General features: G+C 38.2%; 1 protein-coding gene across 1 annotated transcript; it reads right to left on the bottom strand.

Moving 5' to 3' along the window:
* Positions 1-6,430: 6,430 nt before the first annotated feature.
* FAM162B (family with sequence similarity 162 member B) lies at positions 6,431-13,137 on the bottom strand (the record flags this gene model as incomplete). The annotated part of the gene is made up of 4 exons (XM_077770872.1): positions 6,431-6,611; positions 9,380-9,488; positions 12,780-12,891; positions 13,041-13,137. Coding segments are annotated over 4 exons (417 nt in total), but the record flags the coding sequence as incomplete, so codon positions are not given.
* Positions 13,138-13,143: the final 6 nt, after the last annotated feature.

The following is a 13,143-nucleotide window of genomic DNA, read 5'->3' as shown; positions in this document are numbered from 1 at the left end:
CTGCAAGTCTGTCAAATAATAAGAGCTTCTAGTTGAGCTGGTGGAACTCAAACCATTCTTGGCCATGTGTAAGCTCCAACAGTTGTTTCTCCTTGTTCTTTCAAGTGGTTCTTTCCATGACCATGGGTAGTAGTCACATGTGGTCATTAACATTCAGCTGCAAATCTCTAGAGCTCTCTGCATAGCTCTGTCACTTTGGTTCCCTACCCTGTGAAATCTAATTCTCTTATCTTCCCTGGCTTCCTGGCTCTTCTCAACTCTGAAAGACCTCTAGCCTCCACCAAGTTTCCTGTCGATGGTCTTGAAACTTTCTAGGCAGTAGAGTGGAACAGTTACAGGGCCCAACTAACTTATTTTCTCTATTTCACGGATCACTGCCCTTCATTGCCTAATGTCCCATGTCTGGAAACTGTTGTTTCATGTTTTTGTACAAAATCCAGTTGTTTCAGGCAGGAGAGTATATCTTATCCCTATTACTCCGTTTTGGGCAGAGCAGAAGAAAGCATACCAATTTCATAATGTTTTTTTTTTTTTAAATCTCTGGCTTTCATCCCTTTCATCATTTCTAAACTGTTTTCTTGTACCTTTTATCTCTTATCTGGAGGACTTGGCCAAATTCAGTTACATCGACTCTTTATATTCTGTTTTTATTTACTTCATTAGTTTCTGTTCTCTGTTTTATAATTTCCAATCTTTTATTCCCTTTGGATTTATTATGTATTTCTTTTTCTGATTTCTTAGGGATATTTAACACATTTGTTATAAACCTTTCTTTTCTAAGAAAAGCATATTGAAGCTATTAATTTACTTTGAATTACCACTTCAGCTGCATTCTGCAGTTTTGATATATAGGTTTTTCTTAGTATTCAATTCTAAGCATTTTTATTTATTTATATTTTTTTAATGTTTTATTTATTTTTTGAGAGAGAGATAGAGACAGCATGAGCAGGGGAGGTTCAAAGAGACAGTGAGACACAGAATCTGAAGCAACCTTCAGGCTCCGAGCTAGCTGTCAGCACAGAGCCCTACGTGGGGCTTGAACCCACGAACCATGAGATCATGACCTGAACTGAAGTCAGACGCTTAACCGACTGAGCCACCCAGGCGCCCCTCAATTCTAAGCATTTTTTTTTAATTTTTTTATTTTTTTAAAGATTTTTATTTCTAGGAGAGAGAGAGAGACAGCGTGAGCAGGGGAGGGTCAGAGAGAGAGGGAGTCACAGACTGAAAGAGGCTCCAGGCTCTGAGCCGGCAGTCAGCACAGAGCCCGACGCGGGGCTCGAACCCACGAACCGCGAGATCATGACCTAAGCGAAAGCCGGACGCTTAACCGACTAAGCCACCCAGGCGCCCCAATTCTAAGCATTTTTAAACTTCTATTATGATTTATTCTTTGACCTATGAGTCATTTAGAACTGTTTTAAAATCCTCAAACTTTAAAAACATTTAAAAACATTATGGCAATAAATAAGTAAACAGAAACAGAAATTATGCCATTAATTTCTAAGTTGGAATAGAATTAAATGTAGTTTAAAAGTTGACAAAATGTTCTTTATGGTTTAGTATATGCTGTTTTAGTGAATGTTTCATGCATGCTAGAGAAGAATGTATATTATTAATTGAAACACATTTTTAATATATTTACTAGTCAGTGAAATTTGTCAATTTCTAAGAGATATGTAAATTTCTCAAGATAATGGTGGATTTGTCCACTTTTTACTTGTAGTTCTGGCAATTTTTTAATGTATTTAGATGCTGCATTACTTTGTGTATACAAATTTATAATTAGTATAATATTTTTCAAGCTCAAGTGAGAATTTGTAAATTTATGTGCTAATAGAACAGAACAATAGTTATTACAAAATAATAACTATTGTTATTACTAGTTTGTTTTATTCAAATTCAGTTATCACATAATCTGAAAATAACATTTCAGATTATGTGATAGCTGAATTTGAATAAAACAAACTAGTTGAAACTTAGCTGAAAATATTTATTTTTCAGTTGCTGTGGGAGCAATGGCTCTTCCTGCTGAAGGCTGAAGACACAGCAGCCCTATTATCTCAAGACAAAAATGTGATCAAATTGAAGGTTCAGTCACAGCTTTTCGTGGTGAAATCTTCTATACCAGTATACTACAGAATTGCCACCATCCAAAGAGGCAGCCAGTAGATAGAATGAAAAAGTACAAAACCTTTGGTCTAGGATTTACTGACATTAAAAAAAAATAGGTGACAAGGAACAGGTTGATTAATAAAATGATGTAACTAAAACCAAACAGAAAACAACAGAAAAGCCCTGTTCTCAATCCCTGTTCTAGGTAATTTCACTATAAACATCTTTGCTGCAAGCAGTTTACTTTCAAACATTTTCAGGGCACAACTAATTGGCTGTAGGCAATTTTGCCTTAAAAGATAAAATAACTGGTTGATAGTTTGGTTTCATTCTGTATTGACAAATCAACCATCTTTGACAAAGATAACGTATTGAAGCTAGATGTCCCCTTGGTTTCATTTCTCCATTGACAAAATTGCCATCTTTATATTCTATATATCTTAGCCCTCATAATGGCCTATACAGTATTCTGTTAGTTTAGTTGTATACTTTGTATACAGTATATTACTGCTTTTAATACATTTTAAGTATCTTTGTGTTCACTCACCAGAGTTTCTTTCCTTTATTCTGACTATTGTTGTATCTGGATTCATTTTGACCATGTTTTTTTGTTTTTGTTTCCCTTTTTTCCTCTCTCTCTTTTTCTCTGTTTCTGTTTTTTCCTTTCCCTCTTTTTCTCTCTTCTTCCCCCTTTTTGCCTTTTGATTTATTCCATTCATCTATTTTTTAAAAATCTGTTCCTGTTTGAAAGTTTGTATTTTCTTGTTACCCTAGGAATTTTAACATATATATTTAAGTTAACAAATATCTCACTAGTTTTACATTTTCCTCTCAATCAGTGCAAGAACTGTACTCCACTATAATTTATATGATAGTTTTTGTTTTGACCCAGAAGTTAGATATTTTTAGGATATATAGTCAATTTTTACTTCGATTTAACTATTTTTACTTTGTCTTTCTTTTTCATCCATTCCTTCTCGAAGCTTGGACCTTCCACTGGAGATTGCTTTTCACATTCTTATCCTTTGGACATAGCCTCTTAGCATCACTAATTCATTTTCTGATATGGCCAGATGTCCCAGGATCATCTTGTATATTTCCTGTGCCACACCTGGAATCAGCCATTTCTCTAAGGAGTCCTAGTTTCTTTTAATATGAAACACTGAAAATCAAGATCTCTGTGCTAGAAGCATACAACTACTAGGTTGGCCATTGCTATCTAGGCCTTTTCAATGTATTATTTAATTACTCCATTGCTTAATCAATATATAGGATAGTTTTCTTACCAATATCAATATTATTGTTAATAAAATGCTTACTAAAAACAGGGGTTTGGTTTTTGGGTGGAGGAGGAGACTTCTTTTTAAAGGCCAAATATATCCCACTTGAGATTTTTAAAAATCATTTGAAATATTTACTTTCCATGTGCTAACTTGATATACCAGTTTATTTATTTGATTTTTCTTTTTAAAAGTTGATTGCCTTTTTCAAAGAACAATGTTTTTATCATTATGTGAGACATTTATATTGTCTAAAGTCAAATATATAAAACAAGATATATTCAGAAAAGTTTAACTTCTGTCACTATCTCCTCCAACATATTTCCTTCCTTGTCCTATAAGTAACATTAAAAATATTTTTTTTCAGTTTACCTTTCCATTTTTTTAATGTTTATTTATTTTGAGAGAGAGAAAGGGAGAGAGTGCATGCAAGTGGGGGAGGGACACAGAAAGGGGGTTAGAAAGATTCCTAAGCAGGCTTCACGCTGTCAACACAGAACCTGACACAGGGCTTGATCCCACAACCATGAGGGAAATCAAGAGTTGGACGCTTAACTGACTGAACTACCCAGGCACCCCGATCCTTCCATTTTTTTAATATAAAAATACATTTACATATTTCCTCCCCTTATTAGGTAAACAATAGCATAGCACACATGCTCCTCTCTAATGCACTTTTATCATTCAACTATATTCTGTAGCTCATGACATAGCAGACTATAGAGCTCTTCATGCCCTACTGTACCAGCATGGTACTCCATTGTGTGGACATACCATTATTTGTTCAATTAATCCCTTAGATAGACATTTAAATTGTTTTCAGTCTTTGCCACTGTAAATAGTGTGGCAATGACTAACACTGTAAATTTCTAGCTCAATAAATATATATGCACTGTTGCTAGATATTGTCACATTTCCCTTGTGAGGACCTCCTTTCTCACTACCTTGGAAACATAGGATGTTATTCAAGTCACTTTTTTTAAAAGCAGCATTAGGGGTGCCTGGGTGGCTCAGTCGGATAAGCGTCTGACTTCGGCTCAGGTCATGATCTCATGGTTCGTGGGTTTGAGCCCTGCATTGGGTTCTGTGCTGACAGTTCAGAGCCTGGAGTCTGCTTCAGATTCTGTGTCTCCCTCTCTCTCTGTCCCTCCCTTGCTCGCACTCTGTCTCTCTGTCTCAAAAATAACCATTAAATAAATTTTAAAAGCAGCTTTATTGTGGTATAATTTCTATACCATAAAATTCACCCATTTAAGTGTAAGGTTGCATTTTCATAAATTGATACAGTTGTGCATTACTACAGTTGGTTTTAGAACGCTTTTATCACCTCAAAAGCTTCTGTTGTGTGCTGTTTTAACCAAATATTTGGTATAGGTTTATTGGTGGGTAGGTATAACAGATGGCATAAATGCTGACCCCAAATACATATGATAAACTTTTGGTTCGGTATTTTTTTTATTTTTTTAGGTTTATTTATTTTGAGAGAGACAGAAACTGCACGAGTGGGGAAGGTGCAGAGAGAGAGGGAGAGAGATTTCCAGGCAGGCTCCATGTTGCCAGCACAGAGCCCAATGCAGGGTCTGAACTCAAGGAATGGAGAGATCATGACCTGAGCCAAAACCAAGAGTTGGACGCTTAACTGCCTGAGCCACCCAGGCGCTCCTTGGTCAGATATTCTTTAAGGACTTTTTTCCTACTTTTCATCTAGATCTAAAGATGGTACATGTTTCCTCTCTCTTTGTCTCTCTTCCTCTCTCTCTGAGGCACTGTGTAGTTGATTTTATGTGTCAATTTGACTCTGTTACAGTATCTAATTAAACCCATTCTAAATGTTGCTGTGAAGGTATTCTGTAGATGGGGTTAACATCTATAGCTAGTTGACTTTAAGTAAAGAAGATATCTTCAATAATCTGAGTGGGCTTCATCCAATCAATTGAAAGAAATGCAGAGCAAAACGGAAGTTGCCTGAGGGAAAAAAATTCTGCCTTTGGACTGTAGCTTCAGTTCCTGCCAGAAGGTTCCCAGCCTGCTCTACAAATTTCTGATTTGCTAGTATCACAAACATGTAAGCCAATTCCTTTAAATAAATCTCTCTCTCTCTGTGTACATATGTGTGTATGTGTGTGTATATATACACACATACATAGATGTAATATGCAATAAATGAAATTATACTGTTTCACTACCGAAGTTTATGATTAAAAATTATAGATTCCAAGTTAAAATTATGTGAGGAGGAGATAGACGATTTTAAAGTTGTTTTAGAGCTTCCTCAAACAAGTCTGAAGACCTTTGATTGACACATGCTATTTTTCTTCTTTAATGTCTTTGTCTCTTTAAATTACTTATGCAATTACTGTTTTAGCACTTTTATCATTTTAGAATAGATTTTGAAATTAGTAGTTCTTGTTTATAAAACTTTTCAAACTGATATTATCTAATTGTGGGGAATAACTGTGAAAGATTAACCAGAGGGACTATCCAATTACCAAATGCAGTGGAACTTCAGTTGAAAATTCATTTAGATTTCAAAAGAACTCTTAGTGAGCCACATACACAGAGTGCTCATTTTAGCTTTATCTATTATAGCCAAAGACTGGACCAAACATCCAGATAAACTATGGCATATTCATACAATGGAAAACTATAACAAAATGAAGATTAATAAACTCATGCTACACAAAATGTTTGGATTGATTTCACAACATAATGTTGAATATGAGAATCCACCCTCTCAAGTGCATATTGTGTAGTTCTATTTATATAAAGTTCAAAACCAAGCAAAACTAATCTATGGGATAAAACTTATAACAATGGTTACCCTTGGAGGTTTCTGGGGTGCTCCTGGTGTTCTGCATCTGACCTGGGCAGTGGTTATGCAAGTGTGTTCATTATATAAATATATATCAGACTACATACCCTTCTGTGCACCTTTCTGAATACAGTTATTCTTCAGTACAAGTTTTACTAAAAACTAAAAATAAAAAAAGACTTTGTGCTTCTTTTCACCAAATAAAACCGTGGCCATTATTTTATTTAAATATTCTATTTTATCTATCTTTTATTGTTTTTGATAATATCAATGATATTCTGATTAACACTTTGTTACTTTCAGTTTCATTTAGCCTTAGCCTGTTCAGCCAATGCAGCTTCTTCACGCCACTTAGCTTTCTTTGCCAGGTTCCAACTTGTTAAGGACTCGTGTCGTTCTGCAGCCTGAAAAATAAACAAACAACAACAACAATAAATAAATAAATAACAAAGCAAAGCATTGTGACTCTCTGGAAAAATTTGTGTTTTAGATATATATAGGAGATACTCTGTGAAAAGGAGAAAAGTAAATTATGCTCAAAATCAATAAAGGGAAATCCTCAGGTACCAAGAATGGAAAGAACTTAGAAGGCATGAATTGGTGGGAAATAAGAAGGATGGAAGTCAGGATGGGAGGAAATGGTTTCAGGAAGGGGTCATTAGGGGAAAATAATGATTTTAAAAGCTGTGAGCTGAGAGTTTAATCTCTACACCAACAGATGAGTCCAGAGTTTGGATCTGGAGTTGGAAGTATAAGGTACTCCAATGAAATGACTAAAATTCCTCTCACTAGCCCAAGGAACTAGCAAGGAAACTAAGCATTTATCGGGGGGGAGGGGGATCACCTGTGAAAAGAAAAGACGATCAACTTCATAATTAGGAGTTAAGAACTCTGACTAGAAAATGGATCTGAGGGAATAATCAAAGGGCAGTACAGAGACACAGATACAAAAAGTAGAAAAGATAGTTAAGAGACTTGGAGAATAGAACCAGAAGTTCCAACATACATTCGTAATAGGTGGAAAGAATAGACAGAATGGGTGAAGGAGGCCATATTTTAAGTTATGACAGCTTAGACTTCCAGAAGTGAGGACATCTATAGGTCCCCAGACTGAAGAGCATATAAAGTCCTTAGCAGAATAATAATAATAATTAATAATAGATATTGATGAATGCCTAACTAGCACCTCACATTTAATATATCCAAAGTAGAGGACTTGGTGTATTTTGCCTGTTTTGCCTACCAGTTCCTTCCCTCCCTTACACAACTCCACACATGGCGGCACCATCCACCTAGTTGTTCAAGTCAAAAACCCAGGTTTTTTTTTATTTCTTCCATGTTCTTCCCTTTTCCCATATCAAATTTACCACAAAGTTCCATCCTCCCTACTCCCACAAACATATCTCAAATTGCTAATCTTTCCTTCACCTCCAACTATCACAATGTCAGTTAAGGTATATGCGTTAATTATTTAATCAGATCAGGGTGGTATCAGGAGAGATGGTGAGGAGTGATCCAACAGTAGGTATATTTTAAAGTGGAGTCAATAAGATTGCTGGTGTATAATGGCTTACTCATGAGCAGCTAGAAAGATGATGGAATAGTGAACACCTGGGCAAGGCCATTTTGGAAGGGGTGGTCAGTCAGAGGAGGTCTCTGATGAGAATGAGAAGGAAGGAAAGCCTAGTGAAGAGAAAGGGCTTGGTGTATTAAAAAAAATATAAAAGAACTACTGTAGATGGGGCATAATGAACAAAGAGAAGATGTTACGAAATAAGGAGGGTCCAGACAGTATCAGGCTCCACTGTCATTTAGGAGCTAAAGAATCATCAACTTGGTTGACAGTCATTTTATCTACAGTAGGTTATAAACAAGAGATGACCAAATTTCTTTATTTCCGTGTTTGAATATTTAAGAAATATTTAAGAAATTTGCCATTTGATGAGAATAATTTCAAAGCACAAGTTCTCTGCCAAGCTAATAGAAATGAAAGGATATGTACATAACACCAGTAAGCTTACAGTCCTCAGTCCCTATGTGAATTATTGGGCTCAGAGACTCTCAAAAACCTGAAAAGTAACTATGGGCAGAATCACAGGACTAGGCACAATGGTAATTGGCTACACACACCCAGAGAGTGAAGTATGGATCCAAGCAAAGCCTTGTGTGTGATTCGGCTGTCAAAATAGAGTTCCAGGGGAATCTGGATGGCTCAGTCGGTCCAACTTCGGCTCAGGTAATGACCTCACGGTTCCTGGGTTCCAGGCCCGCATCGGGCTCTGTGCTGACAGCTCAGAGCCTGGAGCCTGTTTTGGATTCTGTGTCTCCCTCTTTCTCTGACCCTCCCCTGTTCACGCTGTCTCTCTCTCTCAGAAGTAAAATAAAACATTAAAAAAAATTTAAAAACTCGAGTTCCAACTCTGGCCTCGCTACTAGAGCACACTCCATGATCAAAGAAGATGCAGTCATGCTCTAATGCATTCAGTTGCAAATGCCCAGTGAAGAGGGACCCTGTGTTCACAGGAGAGCTCAAAATAGAGGGAAGTTGTAGGGGATGGAGAAATTAAGACTGGAGAAGAGAAGACTTGTGGGGATGTGTTAGTTGTCTTCCAGTATTGTGGGGCTGCTCTTCATGTTAAAAATTGCTCAGCAGATGGAAGGATTTGGGGAAGCAAGAAATAAAATTAGAGAATAATTAGCTTTTAATTTCTCTCTAGAAACCACATACTGGTGACGGCAAGGAGAGGGCTCATATACAGGATACAGACAAACAAGTCGGCCTTGATCACTTCCAACCTTTGCATTTCTAATTACTTCAAGATTCTATGCAATAACTACGATTGAGTTCATGACTTAAGGGATGATCTAGTCTGGGTAACTTTCACGCAGCAAACTTCTTGTGCAGATTTTAACCAGGCTGGCTATGAACTGTCTTGTTTTTGTTTTTATCTTTTAATTGGAAATGAGCTTTTGTTCCTCCTGCCCATGTATTTTGCATTTGTGGACTCAAAAAATTTGCTTCCTGTAGGATAGATATATATGGGCGGCTCAAGGTATCTAAGATTAAATTGTGCTTACATTGAAAGCATAGCAATAAGCCCCAAACTGAGAACAAAGCACATAATATTGCTTAAAACTCACTAGTCCAGCTTTATTTTAAAGAGATACTCACCCTTTTGGCTGATGCTATCACTGCAAAACAGGCGATAATTGTGAGTCCAATCATTATGTAACAAGCTTTTACTCGAGCTTTGTTTCTTGCAGCATCTATCATTTCTGGCCTAAACCAAGATATGCATTCTGTTAATCATATTGAAGTAGTAGTATTTTCTGACTGGCATGATAGATAATTTGTTATGTAAATATTCCAAAAACATCTCTGAATGCAAACTGCAGATGTGGAAGACATCCAACTGCTAGCCCATTTATGTTACCAATTTCAAATTAACAGGTATATTAGGTCTTAATTAATGTTAGTCACCATGAAACCACAGTGTAGTATATTTAGTTTCTTGTCTTTTATAATGTTTTTTTTTAATCTTTATTTTTATTTATTTTGAGGGAGAGATAGAGAGTGAGCGGGGAGGGGCAGAGAGAGAAGGAGACAGAATCCCAAGCAGGCTCCACACTGTCAGTGCGAAGCCCATTTGGGCTCTAACTCATGAACCGTGAGATCATGACCTGAGAAGAAATCAAGAGTCGGATGCTAAACTGACTGAACTTACCAGGCTCCCCAGTATATTTAGTTTCTAACTGCTAAAAGTATAATTACTAGAGATTATGGCCTGACTCGCATCATTTTTTTTTCTTCACAGATCAGGGTAAAGGTAAAGACTTAACCTTATACATGTCTCAAATGATGTGAGTTCATTCAGTCCCTCTGTTATTAAGTGGGCTTCATTCTTAGTTTTAAATAGGATGGTTTTTAAAACTCTTTTTCATCGTTTTGTTTTCTCACTAGCCTCTGGAGATGACTATTAAAGAAAAGGTGTTTCCTTTGTGGCTTTTGCATAAAGTTATCAAAAGAAGTGATCAAAATCACAAAGATTTGTTAAAGAAAAAGATAAACCATCTTCCTATTATTATTCTGAAATTTTAAATACTTACTTGAATAATGGGTAGTCTTATTTATTAATAAAGTTATAGGCAAATTGTTTAATGTTACTTAACAAAGCAGTGTTACAAAAGTAATCATCATGCCTCTGGACCTATTTTATACTGAAATAAACTTTTACAATTTGGAATGATATGAAGTGAAAGTTTACAGATACACATAATTAAAGAATGATTCTTGAGAATGTATTCAGCAGTATTCTGTCTTGTCTAATGTAAAGTGTAAATAGAATGTAGTTACACTGAAAAATTCAGAAAGACAGGTTGCAATTTCTCTTAAAAATGAAAAAAAAGTTTAACTTTTCCACCAATTTAAACGGCACAGAAAACCAATATCTGGGGCACCTGGGTGGCTCAGTTGCTTGGACGTCCGACTTCGGCTCAGGTCATGATCTCGTGGTTCGTGGGTTCGAGCCCCGCGTTGAGCTCTGTGCTAACAGCTAGCTCAGAGCCTGGAGCCTGCTTCAAGATTCTGTGTCTCCCTCTCTCTCTGACCCTCCCCTAATCACACTGTCTCTCTCTGTCTCTCAAAAAAATAAATAAAAACATTAAAAAATTAAAAAAAACCAATATCTAACTCTTTTCCTTAGATTTTCGAGAGATTAATGTACGTTTTAAGATGTTGTAAACAGGTGAACATATGAAGACATTATTAGATTATGTTTGTTGCTGACTTTTGTTCCAGATGGAGCCTAAAAGATATGATCGTTTTTACCCATCCATCTGGCTTTGATCTGCTATACCAAATTAGTTTAGCACTGCAAAAAGAAGAAAAAGCACAGTTATAATTAAATATCATTAGGGTATGGTACAAAGATTATAGGTCACTCATTAATTATATGCCCATTAAGAGCATACACAGTGAAAGCCGTTTACACTGTAAGTCTAACAGTTAGTTTAGGAGGCATATCCCTCCTAAAACAGCAGTGCTTTAAAAATACATATATAGAAAACAGCAAAATAAATATTCAACGATTTTCAGGTTTCTGACCCGAAACTACAATTTCTTTCTTAGACATCTTATTCAAAGTTAAGTTCTCCTGTTTATAACAATTCTTTTGACTATAGTCCTGGGGAAATTAAATTATTTCTGTAAAATGAGTCTCCTTACACATAGAGCTATATCAATGCATTGCTGGGTCTACTGTGTTTTGACCAGCATTAATTTACAATACTTTACATTTTTCTTCTTTTTTAGTTATCAGTTTGTTTTTATTTATTATTGAAGTACTGATTATTGTTACAGCACTAAAACTCGGAATTCCAAAAAATTAAGGATGTTGTTTTAGTTTTTCTGAGGATAATTTCTGCTTTGGGCTAAGTCTGTAGTTTGCAGTCTATAGATGTCAAGGAAAACATTATTTGTTTTATAATATTAAGAAATGTCTCTGTGGTTGAATAAATGCTAAATACAGATTTCAAATTCTGTTATTTTCAAATGCCATGTCCATTCCTCATTGAATAATTTGATCCAAGAAAGGGATAAAAATGTTTGAGAATTCATTATTGAGTGAGCATTTTCCATCACATTTTTTTCCCATTTATTTGAGATGCTTTTGGTAACTAGTAAATAAAAAGTAATAAAAATGTAGACAATTATACCTGAAACTTATGTAACATGTGTGTCAACTATACTTCAATGAACAAAATTTAAATTTAAATTTAAAAAAGTGTAGGCAAGGGGTCTAATGTTAGGTGTCTGACATTAGCTCAGGTCACGTTTTCACCATTGTGGGTTCCAGCCCCCACCTCGGGCTCCATGCTAACAACAGCTAGGAGCCTGGAGTCCGCTTCAGATTCTGTGTCTCCCTCTCTCTCTGCCCCTCCCCCGCTCACACTCTGTCTCTCGAAACAGAACCGCTACCTTGGGTTTGGGATGGTGAAGAGGTCAGCAATGGTGGTGCCCCAGAGTCCCAGCCTGAGTACCCCCTGCGCCCAGTGGGCCGCAGAGCCCTGTACATCAGGTGTCTCCCGCCCCAGGATAGGAGGTCCTATGGATGGGGCTTCCTCCCAGAGACTCTCTAGCTCTCCCGGGACCCAGGATCCTTGGGTGGAGCAGGGATCTGCTCCGCCGGCAGAACCCCTCTCCCTCTATGGGGACTCCGCCCTGAGTGCACGCGTGGACGATGCGTTCCGTGCGGCTTAAGAGCTTCGCGGCCTTGCGGCTCGGAGCTCGCTGGGGGCGGGTATCCGGGCAACGGTGAAAGTGCCCACGGAACTTCTGAGTTTTCACCCAAGTTCAACAATCTCCCTGTAAGCTTATGTGTCCCCTGTCCAAGTCAAGGAACTCGACATTTAACCTCACTAGGCGGAGGCTGGGGAGGCACATTCCTTACGCGGGTAGGTGTTGGTGGAGCCCTGCGGCCGCCTTCGCTCCAGGGCAAGCCCAGGTGAGGAGGTGGGTGGACCCCGCACCCCCTACAGGCGAAGAGGCCAGGCCGCGGCACAGCCACACTTACGGGATCCGAGACGGGATGTCCTCCATCGTCTTGAAACGCCCGGTCCACAGCAGGATTTTCTTGTCTAATTGAGAAGGCTTGTACTCGGCGGGGACCCGGTGGACCTTCCCTGCTGCAAAGCGACAGGGGTGGGTGGACAGAGGAACCGACAGACCGACGGCACAGTGGCTCCAACTCCCTCNCCCCCCCCCCCCCGCCCCCCCCCCCGCCACTCCTCACCCCCTCCCTCCCAGGTCGTTCCCCGTCAGGGCTCCCCCGGACCTTGGGGCCCAGAGCCGCTGGGGGCCCGGCTGCTACAGGAGCGGGACAGACCCGGAGGCCGCGGGGGCGTGATGGCTCGCCGCGCGGCTTCTGCTTGCGCTCC

Source organism: Crocuta crocuta, unplaced genomic scaffold, assembly GCF_008692635.1.
Source record: "Crocuta crocuta isolate KB4526 unplaced genomic scaffold, BGI_CrCroc_1.0 scaffold562, whole genome shotgun sequence".
NCBI classification, from domain to species: Eukaryota; Metazoa; Chordata; class Mammalia; order Carnivora; family Hyaenidae; genus Crocuta; species Crocuta crocuta.
The sequence above is the reverse complement of the archived record's forward strand: the minus strand, read 5'-3'. Positions and strand labels throughout refer to the sequence as shown.